At 32.8% G+C, this 19,660-nt stretch overlaps 3 protein-coding genes across 3 annotated transcripts in view; 2 read left to right on the top strand and 1 right to left on the bottom strand.

Annotated features, from left to right (window-relative positions):
- Positions 1–976, top strand: part of HELRODRAFT_97481 (hypothetical protein) — an 11,207-nt gene extending 10,231 nt beyond the window's left edge. The window contains exon 12 of the mRNA XM_009014149.1: positions 716–976. The gene's annotated coding sequence lies outside the window, so the exon portion shown is untranslated. The remainder of the gene's footprint in view (positions 1–715) is intronic.
- Positions 977–6,745: 5,769 nt separating this feature from the next.
- HELRODRAFT_73673 (hypothetical protein) lies at positions 6,746–8,047 on the bottom strand (the record flags this gene model as incomplete). The annotated part of the gene is made up of 3 exons (XM_009014148.1): positions 6,746–6,884; positions 7,458–7,557; positions 7,834–8,047. 3 exons carry the CDS (start codon positions 8,045–8,047, stop codon positions 6,746–6,748), a joined length of 453 nt encoding a protein of 150 aa, XP_009012396.1.
- A 2,000-nt stretch (positions 8,048–10,047) lies between these two features.
- On the top strand, positions 10,048–19,654 carry HELRODRAFT_190449 (hypothetical protein). Its single transcript, XM_009014147.1, has 21 exons — positions 10,048–10,241; positions 10,666–10,926; positions 11,099–11,201; positions 11,438–11,638; positions 11,833–11,871; positions 12,169–12,346; positions 12,813–12,899; positions 13,342–13,462; positions 13,705–13,768; positions 14,575–14,748; positions 14,945–15,019; positions 15,355–15,489; positions 15,837–16,005; positions 16,186–16,244; positions 16,898–16,999; positions 17,119–17,217; positions 17,509–17,700; positions 17,821–17,952; positions 18,414–18,548; positions 18,781–18,933; positions 19,138–19,654. Exons 1-21 carry the CDS (start codon positions 10,150–10,152, stop codon positions 19,246–19,248), a joined length of 2,682 nt encoding a protein of 893 aa, XP_009012395.1. The 5' UTR covers positions 10,048–10,149; the 3' UTR covers positions 19,249–19,654.
- The last annotated feature ends 6 nt before the right edge of the window (positions 19,655–19,660 follow it).

Here is a 19,660-nt window from a genome sequence, read left to right as displayed (position 1 = left end):
AGCTCGTCAGGTACGTAAAACTAAACGTAAGAAATTAACTTCCAGAGTGTTAACCGACACCCCAGTTAAAGAAGAGCTTCGCGTGCAGCAAACTCGTGAAGAGATAAAAAAACGTCCCATCATGAACAAAAGGAAATTGCAACAAAATAAAAAAAATCAAATATCCGAAGAGAGCAACAGAGTAACAAAAAAAAATAAAATTAAAAGACAATTATATGCTGAGAAGGACATATGCGTCATGTGTGGTGAGGCTGGCCGAGACAACGAAATGTGGTTTCGTTGCAGAAATTGTGCCAAGTGGGCTCACGAGCTCTGCACGAGTGTTTCTAGTGCAGTTGATTACATTTGCGAATTTTGCATACATGAATAATCTTATTATTTCAATTTTTGTTTCAATTAAAAATACTTCAAATGTGTTTATTTCCATGAATTTGTTGCTATTCTTTAATGGTCCATTTGGTACTTTACCCGGTCCATCCAGTACACCGCTATTGCACCGAATGGACCACCAAAAAAATTGGAACAACCCACCTTAAAAATTAAATTATAAAAAAATTACGTTATTTGGAAATATTAAAAAAATACCGTCAACTGTGCAAGATAATGACAAATCAAGATCAGTTATTAAAATAGCGATAGCTGATTTTGTTGAGCAAAGAAAAAATATTTAGTGAGCGACAAAAAAAAGCGGTCCATTCGGCCCCCGTCTCCCCTACCCTAATCAGCATAGACTCATGTTGACAGTTTGAGTTTTTATTCGTAAAAGGTTCGTGAGAGCCTTTGTGGCATCATCTTCGTCTCACTCTCATTAATAAATAACTTGCGATTGTTTTTATTTTTATTGCTTGATAAATATATATTAATCATGATTTTCTTTCTTTCCTTCGTACGTTTGTCGTCGTTATAAATACATTTTATATTAATTTAATGATAGGACTTCAAAATATCATTTTTTCTTGAATTTGTTGGAAATTGTAAGTATTTTTATCAATAAAACGTTTGTAAAAATAAGTTATACATAAAATAATTTCCAATTGAATGAATCAATTGAGTGAATTCAATTCGTTACTTTCTCTTTACAGCTGAGCTTATAAAGACGTGAATAATTATGAATTGGAACATTGAATGATGACCGCAAATAAATAAAAACAAGCTAAAAATTAAAAGATTGTTCATTCTCTTCCGTCCCTGGAATCATCAGTAGTAACCCATTGTCGGGCGCTTGATTGAAAACTAAAAAACGAATTTTATACTTCAATTAATAATAAATTTACTAGATACAAATAAATGTGAACCTAATGAAGTTAGATGCGTACCAATTAAACGATTTTATCACTGTGTAAATTAATATTCAATCGCATGATGGTCAATGTTGTTTTTGTTGTTGCTGCTGTATTAGCTTTTAACGACATTTCAGCTTCCGTTTTGGTGCAATGGTACTCAATGGGTTCAGTTAATGAAGATCTTATAGAATAGAATAGTGTACAAAAATTTTGCATGGAAATAATGGTGAGATAGTCTTGAGTGATGTTTTTAGTATTCAAAATTTTACTAGTAGCGGACAATATGCAAATACTTCTACAAGCAAGCAATTAATCTAAATTTTAAATCATATCTCTTACCGATTGTTCAGGTTCGCCTCGATCCAGTTTAATTTTATAAATTTTTTGACCTTGGGCTCCATAATAATAATCAAGATTAGCTGGGGAAGACGCTCTGACCATTTGATCGTTTCGGCGTTCACCATCTTCCCTCCTATCTCTATTCTGAGCCAAGGCAGCCACTTCAGAAGACACAACAGCCGTCGGTTGGAAGCCCTAACGGGATCATTACACAACACTCGTTAATTTATAAATAAATTTAAAATATTGTTAATGTTTTTATGGCTTGTGTAATTGTTGATCTAATCTATCATTGCGATAGCAAACTAATGTGCGAAAGCAAATGTTTTGTTCTATAGTAAAAATCTTGTAACAGATTTTTCGATAACTTCCCATTTTCCTATTAAGGTGAAATTTTGTGAACATGCTTATTCACGATGGCATAATTTAATTACCAGACAGAATTAAACTAAATTAATAGATTATATAATAAATTAAACAAATGAATAAATGCTCTGGCAAATAAATTAATGTATCGAGTAAATTTGCAGAAGGCACAATGTGGTAAAGAGGATTAAAAAATATCAATGAAAATTTACAAAAACTTAAAATATTCCAACATTTAATTAAACAGAACAAAATGTACCACAATTGATTGGGTTTTCTTCAGCTCTTCGTAAAAAACTTGCTTCTTGATATCATCATCACGGTAAGGATCAAATCCGCCGTTCATATATCCGCGTGCTATCTGAGGTTGCTGAATTAATGTGCATGCATCGATGGATGGATGAATGAATGAATGAATGTGCGTGCTTCGATGAATGGATAATTGTGCATGCTTCGATGGATAGATGGAAAATGGGCATGCTTTGCTGGATGGATGAGTGTGTATGCATCATTGGATGGATGTGTGAATGGAAGGGTAAAGTATTCGGTTTAAGGCAAGACGCTATTTATGAGGATATGATAAAACATTTTCTATCAATTTAAGAATATGACATATTTTGTGACAAATGTTACGTGATATTGAAAATGCTATTAAATTTAAATTATTTTGTTTAAAATATAAAATTTGACTTGAATATTTTTTGTAAGTTATGTCCTGTTTAAAAAAGTGACAGAGAAAAAATATAGATGGAATGTAAATTTGAGAATTACTGCGAAAGCGATGTAACACAAATGCTAACGTTTCTATTTTCGATGTTTCTGTTGGGGAAGTTGGTATACCTGTAATCCCAAGCTTCACCGGTGGGCACAACTTTTCGAGGAGGTTCTACGTTTTTAACTTCGGCGATAGAATCAATTGCTGGCTTTTCTGCAGCAGATACGGATCCGGATTTTTCTGTTGGTTCTGGTTTTTTCTTCTGTTCGCTCCTGTTTTAATTATATCCAAAGCACGTTTATAGACGATAATAATATTTTATAAATAATCTTGATTTTTTGTTAGCGAGCAAAAATTCATCTTTCTTTAAATATTCTTGCCAAAATATTTTGCCCAATTTTTTACACAAAAAATTGGCAATAATACTATTAGAATTAGATATATTGTTACTCTAATAGCTATGGCTTTAGATTTGCAATTAAGAAACTCGAGTCATCCAATTGTTCTTCTACGTCACAGAGCTTACTTAAATCAATCAGCCTGATCGTTGCTGGACGAATGCGAATATCATTACAATGTTCGCAGGTGGGTCGAAATAATAAAATAAATCGCTTGATCAGTTAATCCAGTGATTATTGAAATGCAGACTAAACCATTATTAAAAATATTCAACAGGTAACAAAATATTTCTAGCAACTTCAGTTTGGTAGACCACAACAACATCCACTACGAATAACAATTGTAAACAATCATCACCGTAAAATATTTGTAAACTGATTTAATAAGAAATTTTTAAAACGTTTTACAATTTTAAAAAAGGTTTTAAATAATTGGTGCTAATAATTTTATCATCATCATGGTCATCATCGTCATCACTATTGCTAATATTATTTGAAATGATTTTCAAAACAATGGATCAAGAATATACTGACATAATATCCTGGAGCCTATTAACATTCAGGTCGACAAGCGCCTGCAACTTTTTATTCTTCGAGTTGCACCAGCAAATAACCTGCGACAATATGACGATAACGAAGAGCAGCAGACCTCCCGACCCAGCACTCAATCCAATGATCCACGCTTGGTCCAGACAACAGTTTGACAGCACCATGAAACCCTCCGGACAGCTACAGTTTAGTTTATTACCTACTCCGTTTTTGATCGGACCGTTACAAAATTTTTCCTTCGGGCATTGACCAGTCTCTGCTAAACCTGATGAAACAATCAAGAAAATACAAACGAGCAAGACAGAGCTCAGCATCGTTTTGTTGTTAAAAATAATCAATCGTCTACAAGATTCCATTGCTGAATAGATGGTAAATTGTCATGTGTTCAACAAATTTTGATAATGTTTAAATTTAATAATGTCGTTTAAATAATTTAATTCGTAATAAACATTTGAGTTAAAATCGCATCCGATCTAGAAAATCAACGTATTAACGTCACAAGAAATAACAATTGACAACACTTATATTACACATTTCAAGCTAATTCATTTGAATTTTCAAGTATCCTTTAATTTCTACATTAAACAAATCAAATCAAAGTAGGCGAGCATGCGAATAACATATATTATTATTATTTAAGACATTGTTGCACGCAATCAGTCGCATGCCACCACCCATATAAGTCTTCTTGACCAAACTTCAACAATTCCAAGTGTTTTCAAGTGTTTTTGTGTACGTGTATCGAAATAAAACGGGCAATGCGATGTTTTTATATATTTGCATATAAATATAAGCATAGTTATTTAGCGATTCGAGCTTGCCATATTTCTCTAGCATACTTGCTGTGAATGCATATACATACAGGTAACTTCCAGTCAAGTGTTAGTGTGCAGTGCACTGAGAGAAAAAATGCATTACTAACATGCTAATGTTCCTACGTAATTCGCTTGTTCTTATTTTGTGCTTTATTTATATAACACTATTCCATTGCTAAAGGTTTGATTTTAGAATATAATGATGGTATCATTTTATGGTGGCAGGACATGTCTCTGAATAATCATATCGTAATCATTTTATATTTATTCATAAGTATATGTATCCTATATCGTATCGTCATGATCATCATCTGATAATGAATAAATAAACTTGATGTGACTGTATCTCGATCATATTTTTCAATCGTAATGCATACATCACATTATATAGTTTATTTAATTCGATTTGAAAAATATTTTTAGAAGAGGCTAACGGAGATAAAGTGAGCTGAAGTGACGACATCCACAGTATTGAAATGTCAAGATTTTTTTTTAATGTCAATTTAACGTACGTGCGTACACAACTTACTGAACTGTGTGAGTCCTATATATTAATTATCATAATGATGATTAATATATAAGTATATAAGTAGTAGTAATAATAATAATAATAATAGTACTATTATTATTATTATTATTATTATTATTATTATTATTAGTAGTAGTAGTAGTAGTAGTAGTAGTAGTAGTAGTAGTAGTTGTGAGAGTAGTAGTTGTAGTAGTAGTGGTGGTAGTAGTAGAAGTAGTAGTGGTAGGAGTAGTGGTAGTGGTAGACAGGAGTAGAATTATCATTCTATTAATGTTATTGTTGTTAATATTTTTTATTATTATTATTGTTATTGTTATGATGATTTAGCTGTTTATTGTTAAATATTATGTCAAATACCCTCGAGATCATCTTCACAGACGTAAGTTTTTGATGGTTAAGTATACAAATTTGAAAAATAGGAAATAAAAAAAATTTGTAAGTTTTATTAACATTTGATTTCTTCTATTATAAAAAAAATAATACATAGAGGATTTCATATTGTCTGGTTCGAATCCATCCTGAAGAAATATTCCAATGTCTAGCGCTCAGAAACATTACTGTATCAAAGTAACCCACTGAGTGGCAACAAAATTCTAAAATTTGAGGGTGCACATTATAAGATGCCCAATTAATTAGCTCAAAGACATTTGGTTAGAACTTTATTTGCTTGTTTTATCTGTGTTTTATTTCAATAATTTACTTGCTGACTCAATTTCCTGAATTTATATGGATAGGCCACAAACGTACACATATACACACACATACACACGCGCGCACACTAAAACCATGTGACCAAGAAAGATATATGATGCGAAATCCCCTAACCTGTCCTCTTCTTCATTGTTCTCTCTCTTTTCACACTCTATCTCTCTCTTTCCTTCTCTTACATACTCTCTCACGCACACACCACAGACGAGACAAAAGTCTCGGTCAACAATGACACCAATAGACGGAGAATAAATACAGAAATTTACGAGGTTGGAGTGTGTCCATTTGAAGCGGATGAAGTATTTAAGAGCGAAGCAGCAGTAGTTAATCCAGCGACCATTAACAGAAACGTCTCAATAATCAGCGCGTTCAATGGCGCGTGTTCAGAATTTCAATGATTGGCCGAGCATAAATCAGGCGATGAATCCTTTTATATGCTCCACTACTTTTATTCCTCCTCCAGGTGCATGTGCGTGTGTGTGTGTGTGCGTGTGTGTGGTACGTGGGTGCGTGCGTGCGTGTGTGTGTTGAGGTAGGCTGGCAGGCTTTGTGTTTAATCACTTTTAATTTATTTTATACCGTATTCTATTATGCCATATAATGATTATGGAATGGATGTATATTAATAAATTATAAGTATACAAGAGTAGCATGAAAGCCAAGCAGTTCTGCATAATGAAGAAAAAATATCGAAAATATAAGTTGCTTTTTTCGTTAATCATTTTAACGTTGGAAGTTTGTTGTGTTGTCTGATTTTTAATTAGAAATTAAGTTAAAACTTTCTTATGCACGTTTGTGGAACTGTTTGTGCTTACAAAAATAAATTGTCATTTTGTTAATGTTGTTGTTGTTTGTTGTTGTCGTTGTCGTTGTCGTCGTTGTTGTTGTTGTTTGTATTATCGTATTGTTGTGTGAAATAAATATTGATCTATGTGATGCTTGTTTGCGATATTTTTCAAATTGTTAGTTCTCGAAGTTGTCGTCGTTGCTGTTGAAGGCGGTCTTAGTGTTGTTGTTAGATTATTTTGTTGCTCCGATGCTGTTTATGAAGTTGTTGTTGTTGATGTTGTCTTTTGTGTTAATGTTGATGTGGTGATGTTGTTGTGGTTGTTGATGTGACAGACATCTCGATGGTTCTTCAGATCATTCTTCCTCATGAACGATGTAAGACACAAGTCACACCTGGCCAGCAGAAGTTAAAAATAACGTTGAAATTATGTAGGTTAGTCGCCATGTGTTGCTGTCATTTTTGTTTGTTATCATATCGTATTCAATTTCTTAAACCATAAAAAAGTTTGTTGAGAGAATGAATTATTTGTAAAGTGGATGCATGGTCGTCAAAATATGAAAGAACAAAATTTCTGTTGGTCTCTTTGCTGCATTGACAGCCCTGCACACTGCACAATCGCCTCTACGTTATATTATTTTATCCAAATGAAGCGCGAGTTCAAAAATTGAATTTATGCTGTTTAAACAATTCTGCTGAGTTGAACAATGTGTTTGTAAGAAATTAATGCTGTCGATGTTCATTACATTACAAACACAAATTACATTACAAATATATATTGTTCAACAAATTAAATTGTTAAAATGACGATGGAGCAATTGTTTCAAATAGAAAGCCTCATTGAATTCCTACAATATCGACGTTGAACGAAATTTTAAATTTGAGGTAATGAATAAAAAATATTTAAAAATAAAGAATTGACACCGTAAGATTGTAAAATATTGGTAATAATATCGGAAGCATAGAACCTGTAAGGCAGGCATCCGGAGTGTTTCCTGTTGTGAGTGAGCAGGTTGGACGACTGACTGAAACTTCTGCCACACTCGTAACATTTGAATGGCTTTTCTCCTGCGTCGTTGCAAGGCCAAAGGTGCAGTTGAGTGCATGCAACAACAGTTCATTTGAAACAGATTGGGAAAAAACATTAAAATTGGATAGCATTACTAAAACTTATGGAACGTGAGATTCAGAAAACTACTCAAACGCACACAGATTCACATGCATACATAGAGATTCACACACACATAGAAAGAGGCACACAGAGAGAGAGAAGCACACAGAGAGATAGAGAGAAGTACACAGAGAAAGAGGCACGCACACACACAAACACAGAACCTCACTGACCGGTATGTACATACACGTGCTTCTTCATGTCTGACTTTTGATGGAATCTCTTCCTGCAGAAGCAACAAACGAACGGCCTGATGTCACTGTGGATGAGCATGTGGGTCGTTAATGTGGACGACCGCTTGAAGCGCTTGCAGCAACGAGCACATTCGAATGGTTTGGGACCACTGGTGGCGGTTGCTGTCTGGCTGGATGTTGTGTGGAGGTTCATTTGCATTTGACGGTGATTTGTACCAATGTTGTTCTTGAGGTTGTTCACCGCGTTGTTTTGGCAATTAGTGTTGTTGTGATTACTTGCGTTTGAAGTAACACTTGATAGCATTTTACAGTGTTCTCCGTAGTTGCAATGATTCGCACTGATGTTGTTTCTGATAACGGTAGCTGCGTTGCAAATTCTATGCTGTGCAACACCGCTTGTAATATAATTCAATTTTTGACAAATAAAATAGTTATTAAAGTTGCTAGCGTTGTGGCTATAACAATTTGTTTTGTTTCTGTAAAGTGTGTTGTTGTAATCGTTTTGACCGCTGAACAAAAATTTTGTTGGAATTCCAAAAGAATTTTGTTGATTGAAGTTGAAATTTGAAACAGATTGTTGAGGTTTGAGATTTTCTTGATGCGATGTTTTTGAATATATATTGTAAGTAAACTCTTTGTTAGTCATTTCTTTGATGTTGAAAACGGGAGTGGTGTCGTTGTTGATGTCATTATCATAGTTGCTGCATTTGCTATGTATATTGATGATGTCATTATTATACTCACAACAACTGTTATGTATATTGATGACGTTATCATCATACTTAGAGCAACTGTTATGTGTATTGATGATGTCATTATTATGCTTGAGGTTGTTGCCGTTCAATTCCTCATTAACAATTTCTTTGCGGTTTGACTGGCCCACTGCTGATCCACACAGCTCATGCACGCAATTTCCATTCGTTTCATCGTCATCGATTTCATCAAAAACATCAGCGCTAAAATTAGGTGAATCATCTGCCGTTATGCCGCTATTTATTGTAATGTTATGTGTGTTGTTAATGCTGCTGTTGCTGTCACGAAAGACATTTGCATCATCATCTTCACACCACCACCGACGGATAACTACATCCGAACTTTGTCTTTCAAAAACGTTTTGCAGCCTTGAAGATTTTGGCACGTGACAGAATGATCTCATTTCACTTCTGAACTGCTTGCTGTGATGTTTTATGACGTTAAAGTGGCCCGCTTTGGAAGGCGGGTCGTGAATTTTCTGCTGATGTGGCTCACATGTGCAACTGATGGGATCGACGTTGACGTTTCGTCTGCCGAATAATGGATTCCAAATACTGAAAGTCATTGTTTATGATTGTTCAAACTTATTTTTATTTCTACAAATACATTTTTACAAGTTAAATTTTCAAAGCATATTCTAAGTAGGTATAAATTATCTGAAAAAATTAATGGGTCTGTGCTTTTTATTTATTAAAAATACTTTATTTGAATTTATAAATCCAAATATACGAGCACATCGAATCAAGTTTTTAACATGTACACCGTTTTGTTTTATAGCATTTTTAGGTCCTCCCACTCATTCCATGCAACCAATCGCAACACATTCAGATCTCGCTGGACATGTCCATCCACCAATCGCAGAAATTTAATCGATTAACTTTTATTATTCATGTTATTGAATACTAGAAAGATAGTTCATTGTTTAAATAAAATTTTAAAGTTAGAAATTTTCCAAATAATAAGCAAACTAAGCGAACAATTATTACAAAATGATAAGATTAGTTAGTTTATCTATTACCTAACATTTTCCAAGGTTTTCGGACTACTCCAATTCACTATCTCATCTAAAATAATCGAAAACTAGTGATTGTGTGATTGAGATTCTTATTAATATCAACCACAACCAGCCCACTACTTTCATTTCTGCTACCCAACACTGAGCCCCTTCCATTTATGACAACATGTGAACTTAACTTTTAAAACACTAATTTTACTTTCAAGACAATATAGATTTTGCTGTAAAGTGTTTAGGGTATACATAACAGATATTTGTAGTTTATATTCTTAGTTTTATAAAATTTATTTTACTATTACCTTTCTTTAACCTTCATTACATTTTTCATAAGAATATGATGCTTACATCTTGCTTACATTACGACAAAGACCCAAAATTGTTTTTTTGGTAATTAAGGCAGTAAGTTTGTTTTTCTATGCTTGTCGCTAGGATTGAGTGAAAATAGGGGAATTTCAATTTTAGACTACAAAATATCAAAAGCGAAACGTCTTAAAAGTTAATTATTTTTACGGTTTCATTAAATTGTCATGGATGCTCAGTCGTCGCAAGAAAGGCCTAAACGAAACAGTCAAAAAAAATGGGATCCAAATTTTGTAAATTCGCTCAAGTTTTCTGCATTGTGAGTTGTTTTTATTTATTATTTCTTTTTAAATTTAAATTTTTAATAAATTTAATTTTTTTATTTTGTTTTTTTGCAAATTTGAAAAATGAAAGCTTATATTTTATCTCTGTAATGTGATTAGTTTTATTAACATTGCATTATAATTATGACCATTATGTCAGAGATGTTAGCAACAGTAAGTAGTAAGTTAAGTAAGGCATATTAAAAGCTATTTGTATTTATATTTTATAAAGACATAAAAAACTAAATTAAAAATTACGTAAATTTTATAATTTATTAATTTTATTGCAATAATTATATAATGTAAGACTGCTATTAATGTTGCTTCACTTCATCTACAACTTTGATAAGTCAGTAAAATTATCAATAAAATTTTTATTAATTGTAATATTTATGTGTTAAAATTAAATTATTTCCAAAGCTCCAAAGCTGAAAAGCGTCATTCAATTGCTATATCAAGTGGTAGTGAGCAAAATGAAGAAGTACCAGTTACAGTAAAGAAAATTCGCAAACGAAAATTATCTCTACCATCTAGTTCAGGTGCACTTGCTGCTACTGCTGCTGCCTCTGATAGTGACAAGGTAGAAGACCTTGCAATGACAAGGGTGGTCAAACTTTGTGATAAAGGGCCATGTGCAAAGTCCAGTGTTCGACCAACTTGTGTTGTTAAGGGTTCAAACAGGTTCATGAAATAATTTTTATATTTTTATGGAAGATTAATATTTTCTCAAATTTATTACAAAATTAATTAGATGTAGAGTTCATTTCTCAAACTTGTTAATTTTTGGAGTAAAATTTTTCCTTTTTCTTCTCAATAATAAAATTTGTCAATAACAATGAAAATATTTACAAAGGTGTGCAGCATATTGTGGTGGGGCCACATCACGCTGGTACCACATTTCGATTGGAGAACACTACTGCAACGACTGCTTCGACATGTTCTACAGGAGCAATAAGGTTTCTTCCGATCATCTTTGATCATCTTCTCTCATTTTTTTCATTTTTGACATTTAAAGACATTGTCAACTCATTTCTGATAAATGTCTTATTTCCAGTTTATAATTTTTTCAACTTCATGCATACAATATTAAACTTTCATTCTAATAATATTGAAGCAATTAATATTTTGATTATTTCATTATTTTACTGAGTTCTTCTTACAATTATGTTGATGGGTTGGTTTTGATTTACAGGAAGGCAACGAGCAGTTCACATTGTGGAAAAAAATTTGTTCAATGAGTGGAATGTCAGATGCCAGTGTTAAGATGTTTGTAGTGGATAAGTTCTTGCCATATTGGCTGAGATGCAATGAATGCTTCAAATGGAGGATGCTGCCAAAGGAGACAGACATCAATTCTGATTTTATCTTAAATTTCACTTGCAGATCATCCAAGGTTTACCCTTTCATTCTTCAATGATTTTTTCAACATTGGCTTTCTGTTAATGAACTGTGTTAATGAATGAAATTAATTTCCATTTGTTGTTGTTGTTACTGTTGATGTTATTGAGTATGATGATGAAGATGATAATGTTGTTTACAATGATGATGAAAATGATGATGATGATATTGTTACATAAAAATTTTCAGCGTTTAGGCAATGTCACATGTGACACTGATGAAAATGAAGTAAAATATTTTTTCTTATAATTTTAATTTTTTTTACATTATGTAATTTAGTTTAAATTATATCTTGTTAACTTTCTGCATTGTTAATTTTTATTGTTTTATTTTTTCTATATGTACAATATTTACTAATAATTAGAAGACTGACTACTTAATTCTAAATATCATTAAAATGGATCAAGTCCATTAAATTTCACTTCAATTTCCTTTTTCCCATTTCATAAACTACTCAGTTCAATAAACAGCATACCATTGAACAAAACATTAATAAGTATGCAAAGAATAAAACCCATCCACCAGGTAGTTTCTGAATGTAGGAAGAAGGAATGGTTAGATACAGTTGGATACACACCCTTCATGATATCATCACCGTCTGAGCCCTTCCTTATCTACTATCATCCTAACAAAGTTGGCATGAGTATCACCTCTGTGTCCTCCAAGTTTAAGATTAAAAAATCTCAAATGAACAAAAGTGCAGGTTTTTCATTTTTTTTTTCAATCTGATGTCTACAGTAATCATAAAATTTATTTAATTAATAAAGTTCAATTTTATACAAATTAATCAACATTTGTAAATGAAACAATGGCACAAATGTATTATTTATATGAATGGAAATGTGATTAAATTATTGATGCGATATTTATATTAAGTTCAATATTTAGCATTGAGCATTCTTTTTTATTACATTTATTTCTCTGGAGTATCGACCAACACATGTGAGTATGATGAGTGGAGTGGATCCAAGCATGCTTCATACTTGGGGATCTTTTTGCATTCAAATTCAGTCACTTCAACAACAAAATTAGATACTTTCATCCAAACGACATTCATTTTATGTTCCTTAGGAATATCAATGAACGAATGATATAATAATAATTATTTGTTAATTATTATTTTTATTATTATGTTTCGCTATTTTATAATAATATTAATAATATGATAGACAAGGATGCTACTACTGACCAATCGGACCAATCGTTGAACGAATCATTTGATGATGTGTCTGAACATCAGCCATTATTTCCGGATGGTTTGTGGTTTCGTCAACACTCAGAATTGACTCATTTTTAAAATTTATATTCTTTCCAATAGTAAAATGTTTTCAATGATAGTGTTACAATTTGTTATTCATGTTTTAATCACTTATTTCATCACGGTTTTGATATCGACTCTTTCTGAAATGTTATGACGCAAGATCTGTTCTATCAACTATTTCCTCAAATTTTATTGTTGATGACGTGATTGTTATGAATAAGTTACCTGCTTATTTCAGCACGTAAAAACATAACATAAATTGAATATAATTAGACTCAAGCAGACGTCACTATGCCTCCAATGGAAATAATTTTCACGATAAATTAAGAATAAAATAGTTATATTATATTTAATTATATTAAATTAATTAATAATTAATATATTAATTAAATATTTAAATTATATTTAATATATTAATTTTTACTCTATCTCATCAGTTCCACATGTACCTTTTTATTTCCAACCGTTCGTCCAGCCTGATTCACAGCCCCATGCACTTGCAATGCCACCAGACTGCATGACTCCACATGAATTGAAGCATTTTCCTGAATTCATCAAGTTAGTCCATTTGTTTGTGTTGATGTTGCGTGTTTGTCTGCAAAGCTTGTTTTTGTACGGGTTAGTGTGTGTGTGTGTGTGTGTGTGTGTGTGTGTGTGTGTGTGTGCACTGTGTATGCATGATTAAATCTGTGAGGACTGCCTACTTAAATGTTAGTTTTTTTATCATTTCATTGGTGTGGTAATTATAAATTGTTGATTTTTCAAAATATTTTGCATTGATTGTTATTGACTTTTTTCAGGGAACCTCTTATTTACCTGTCTGTAAGAAACATCATTGTTGCACTGTGGACCAAGAATCCCAAGGTCATTTCTTTTCCCACTTATTAAGATGAAACGAAGAGCTAGTAGCACGGCGTTGTAATACAAATAGTAACAACATTATCAGTCATTCTCTGCCAACCTGAACTATTTTTTTTTATTTTTAGCAGCAAGAACCCCAATGTATTTCTTTGGAGAATAAAATTTTCATAAAAATCTGTCTATTTTTCAATTTATAAAAAGTTTTGCCACACCGCCCTTGAATTTTTCAAAACTTGTACCTGTGTAGAATGCTACATCTCTCAAACTAGCCAATATATCTTAACAAAAATTTTTGGTGCAAATTACCAAAACAGTGTAACAATAGAAAAAATAAAAAATTTCATTACTCCGAATTGATCATTTTTAATAGAAAAAAATATGCTAAAAAAAATGAACAGATGTCTGAGATTTTTAAACAGAATTTGATAGCGAGCTTCTATTAGAAAACGCTTTCACTTTTATATGAAGTTATGGTTGTAACATTTTAATTTGAGTTTTTGATTAAGTATTTTTGAGTCTGGGAAAAAATTATTTCTATTAGAAAAAATTGATCGGTTGTCTGAAATTTGTTAACAAAATATGATTGCTACCTTTTTTAACCTTTTTATGTAATGTTGTGTCTTCCTTTACAAAAAATATTCAGTTGAAACAAATTTTTTTAAACTCTGATACAACTTTGTGACCAATGTTTCCATTCACAGGAAAGATATCACAGAGCATTCTCCACTTTGACTGAGATGATAATAAAATAATGGTAGCAGTAGCGTTAATGATTAATTATGTGTTGACGAAACAACTTTTCATTTCAGGATGTGTTGACAATGGATGAGTGTCACAGTCAGTTAATATGCAAGGGTCTCATTAGAATCAAATGTGTTGAATCGCTTCCCCGTATTCTCAGGTACCTAACGAGATGCAACATTGTCAACACAGGGCTGTTTCATGGCTCGCTTGAATATGTTTGTTCTTCTGAACCTTTCAAGGTTGATAGTATTTTTCGCTGATTTGCTTTTTCCACAATTTTCAGTGCAAAAATAGATATGTAAATAATATTTTGAGAGTTTCTATTATATATAATTATTTTGTTTTTATCTAATGTAATAAACAGATCAATTTAGTTCCAGAGGCAAAATTAAAAAATTGATTAACGTTTGAGATTATTTGTTCAAATATGTACAGAAATCAGTGATAGTGGTAGGTGCTGGTCCGGCTGGTCTCTCTGCTGCCAGGCATCTGAACAACATCGGGTGCAAGGTCTCCTCTTTGTTCTATATTCATCCTTATTTTACGCGTTACATGGTCAATGACTGTTCTTATTTTTATTAAGTTTCATTTGGCCATGTTATGTTATGTGCTGTTGTAGTGTTGTTGCTACTATTGAATGTATCATTAACAACAATTAACCACATTGGGGATTGTGTCTTTTAAAGTAGCAAACTTAAAATCTTTGTTGAGTTCATCAAATTCGCACAATCCTATTTTTCTGAGTAACTCATTTAACAGAGGTATTTAAGTTTATGAAAATTCATTTCTTTCTGTTCTGTCCATCTTTCATTAGTGATGAACACTGTTGTTGTTACTGTTGGTAGGTAACAGTGATAGAAGCGAGAGATAGAGTGGGCGGACGTGTGCTGGACGACCACAGCATGGGAGTCTGTGTGGCCAAAGGAGCTCAAATCATACCTGGTTGTGTCAACAATCCTATCACACTACTTAGTCATCAAGTCAGTTGGTTCGTTGGTCGCATGGATGGATGACTGGCTGGGTGATTGATTGATTAACTGAATGACTGGTCAGTCAGTCAACTGATCAGTTGGTTAGTCAATTGGTTGGTTAGTAGGTCAATTAACTGTTTGATTTGGTCTAGCACAGTTTATAATGTTTCTCATTGGTTTACATAGTCGATTGATACGTCTCAATAAATTATTTTCAAGTTCAGCGGTAGTTTTTTTGTTATTAGGCAACCGATACGCAGTTTTTATTCACAATTTTGCACCGTTTGCAATATTTGCCGTTTTCATCTAATGAAAGATTAGTGAGAGACATCTGCAAACCTTCCTCCAATTAACAGACGAACATCAAACTGATCGAAATGTCAGACTCATGCACACTAATTGATGAAGCAGGTAAGGTCATACCAAACAACATCAACCAGTACATTGACTTCCATTTCAACTCGCTTCTCGACACATTGGACACGTGGAAGAAGCAGAAGCGGAGGGAGGACGTCGATTTGTTCTGTACGTTCTTTTTTCACTAATTTCTACGTGGTTCTTGTAAATGCAAAGAACTGATTCTTGCTTGGGCATTTTTTATAAAAATTTTCATTTTTTTCGTAATTATAGTTTACATTAAATAAATAAAAATATTTTTGAAAATTGTTACAACTTTAAATATGAAATAATATTTGTTATATCCAGCAAAGTTGAAGGAGCTGCACAACCAGTTCATGGAGGAAACCCAACTGGTCTTCACAGAAGTAATTAGATGTCTTCGTGATAATCACTGATACTGTTTCTCTCGTGCATGTTGGCCGCCATTGGCATTTTGTTGATTTATCTCAAAACGATTTTTCTCTACCGTCATTATGCCCAGAATATATGCTTCTAAATTAAATCGAAGTACACTAAAAACCCAAATCAAAACGTACTACGAGCATTTTGTTGAACTTGCCAGCCTGTCCCGTGTCACTGTGCTTGGATCGATGTGTGCATCAATTTCACATTGCATTCACAATCACACATTGCATTGCGTTGCGTTGCATCTGACATCTCTGCATTCATTCCTAGTCGCTCACTTCATCAATGGTACGGGCGCCTTCCACCGGCACGTCATCCCGCCGTTCATATATATTGATATCATCTTATAATAATTTATAATGGTTCATTTATTTATTCATTTATCGAGATTATGCTACTAAATAAGTAAGATCTATTTGATTCCATAAATGAAGTTTTGAACATGTAATGTTCTGTGCAACCGTGGCATATGTTCTAAGCAAGAAATTTACACTTGAAATCTTCTCAGTTGTGGTGTTTAATGGTTGATAGCATTTAAAATCTGTTAAATTTTACGATGGTACTTGATAAATTGTTGCGCCTTGTTCATTGTATTTGTCGCACCTCTTTGCAGACAGAAGAGAACATAATGAATTTCCACATGGCACACTTGGAAGAGGCATGTGGAGCACCTCTAACTTCCATCTCGTCTCTACTTTGGGACGGCAATGAGCAGGTCATTCCTCACTCTCTTACATTCTTTTCGCTTTTTTATTCTAATTGGTGTTTTACACTTGGAAATAAAATTTTATTTTATTTGTCAAAAATTTAATACATGAAGTTGTTTTTTTGTAGGTACCTCAGTTTGCCGGAACGATGTTCCGAGCACACGACGGACTCTCAAAGATCATGGCACATATGGCTCGGGGTCTCGATGTCAGGTTCAATACCCAGGTACGTTTTGTTGTGGCTGCTGCATTGTGTGCCGTTGGTTTTCTTCGTTTGGCTTGTTTGTTTTTTCATTCGACATGCAAAATATTAATTGTTAATAATTTATTTATTCAGATGTCGGGGGATTAGAAGTAAATTAAGTTCAATTACATCTATTATTTATCTGTCCTGATCGTTTACGCAAAGAATTAGTTCGATGCTTGCGCATTCCCAATAGTGACTACTTATACTTTGTTACAGGGAAATAAATTTAGATGTTTAATTTCAACTGTTTTCTAATGCAATCTGACGCAGGTGTCCTGCATCAACTACACAGACAAGCAGGTGAAGGTGACGACAGTGGCAGGTACGCAATTGACGTGTGATTACGTCATCGTCACTGTTCCACTGACGTTATTGAAGAAGGAAATGATCCAATTCGTTCCTCCACTTCCTGCTGATAAGATGAATGCCATCTCCTCTCTTGGCGATGGCATTTTGGAAAAGGTTTGTAGTAACTTTTTAAAAATGCGCAATACTTTGGTGAAAACCTTCGTGATAATTATGATAATGGTGGTGATGTGTTAAATGTTAATATTCATTTTTTCTGATTTTTACTGCTAACAGGTGGCGGTTAAATTTAAAACTCGCTTCTGGGAGAAGAAGGTGAAGGACGGTGTGGCGATCGGTCATGTTCCTTCTTCATATGATGATCGGGGACATTTTGTTGTTTTCTATGATACGACTCATCCATCATTTGTGAGTCGGTGCATTTTTACAGTTCGATGTCTCAAATGAATTCTCAAAAATATTTCATTTTTGTATCTATCCTTATTCTTGCACATCTGAATTTTACATTATTTTTTCTCCTAATTGCATTTCTTATTTTACTTTATACATTTGAATTTATTTTTAGAGCATTGGGTGATTTAATTTGTCTTTTAAATGTTAAAGAAACATTAACTACTTTTAATTACATTTTTATTCTTGCACATCTGAATTTTACATTATTTTTTCTCCTAATTGCATTTCTTATTTTACTTTATACATTTGAATTTATTTTTAGAGCATTGGGTGATTTAATTTGTCTTTTAAATGTTAAAGAAACATTAACTACTTTTAATTACAATTTTTCAAGCAAGTAACATCTCTATGTGTTAAGTATACTTACACGTTATCCCTTTAATTATATTTCTGACTTTTCGTTTGATTGTTACCAGCTGGAAGGTGACGCCAAGGAAGGCATTTTGACTACATTCTTGACAGGAAACTCCGCAAAGATAGTTAAATCAATGTCTGACAAGGATATTATATCCATGTGCATGAATACATTGAAAAAGCTTTTCCCAGAAGAAGTTTACATAATTCATATTTTGTTTATTTATTGCATTGTGCTTATTTGAATTCTTATCAAATTTCAAAAAGCGAGTGCTAAAAATTTTAAAGGATTGCTCTTTTCAATGCAATTTTGACTAAGTCTGGTGATAAATTGTTTTGAAGAATTACAAGATTTATGTTTTTAGATAAAATGGAAGTAAAAAATAATATTGATGATTGCATAATTTAAGCGACTACATAACGTCGCAGGATATCCCAGAGCCACTTTCGTACCTGGTCACGAGATGGCAGGAGGACCCCCACGCAGGTCTTAGCTACTGTTACATCCCCGTTGGTTGTAATGAAGATGTTTTCGATCTCATTGCACAGTCCGTCGATGATAAGCTCTTCTTCGCTGGAGAGGTCAGTTATTTTTTAAAGTCTTTTCTTTTTATTCATTTTATAATTTGGCAACGAATCACGCCATCAATTATATTCATTTTATCAACTCTTGAAGTCTCTACCTTGTTCCTAATTTAGATTTTAATATCTCGGTTTTCCTTCACAGAAATTTCAATCATTATCACAATACACACTGACCAACTTTTTTTTAATCCCCTTCAAAAGGCGACAAATAAAGATTTTCCTCAAACGGTGGCTGGAGCTTATCTTACTGGCCTGAGGGAAGCTCAAAAGGTGCTGGAATTGCAAGACCCACTCTCACAGAATGAAATTTGAAATCTTGTATCAAAAAACCGTTTCTTTGTTGTTTTATTGTTGAGTATGGTTTTGTTTTGTTAACAACAAAAACACTTTTTTACATATTTTTTTCAACTTCGTTACTATCGGGTGTTGTAGTCAAAAGATTTTGCCGGAGTCGTAATTTTTTTGAGTCCGTGAAGTATAAAATAATGTCAAGCTAGTGTTTTTAAAAGATGTACGTGTGTAGCAATGCTCAATCATGTTTGTTATTTATAAATGGAAAAATTCGTTTGTAAGTAATATCTACCTAGGTAAATACTGTTCATATTTTCTGAATATTGTTTGATTGTTATATTATTTAATGTTAGATAAAACAATACCATGATTTTATAATTTACACTTAGAAATTGCATTCGAATTTTCAGTATTTTAAAATTTAGTAGAACAT

The sequence above is a fragment of the Helobdella robusta genome (genome assembly GCF_000326865.2).
Source record: "Helobdella robusta unplaced genomic scaffold HELROscaffold_13, whole genome shotgun sequence".
NCBI lineage: Eukaryota > Metazoa > Annelida > Clitellata > Rhynchobdellida > Glossiphoniidae > Helobdella > Helobdella robusta.
Note: the sequence above shows the minus strand (reverse complement) of the source record. Positions and strands in the feature narration are given on the sequence as shown.

Coding starts and splice junctions, on each gene's coding strand:
- HELRODRAFT_190449 (XM_009014147.1), top strand. CDS start 10,150: ATGGATGCTCAGTCGTCGCAAGAAAGGCCTAAACGAAACAGTCAAAAA. Junction 17,218..17,508: donor ATGTCAGGTTCAATACCCAG/GTACGTTTTGTT, acceptor AATCTGACGCAG/GTGTCCTGCATCAACTACAC. Junction 18,934..19,137: donor AGCTCTTCTTCGCTGGAGAG/GTCAGTTATTTT, acceptor CCCCTTCAAAAG/GCGACAAATAAAGATTTTCC.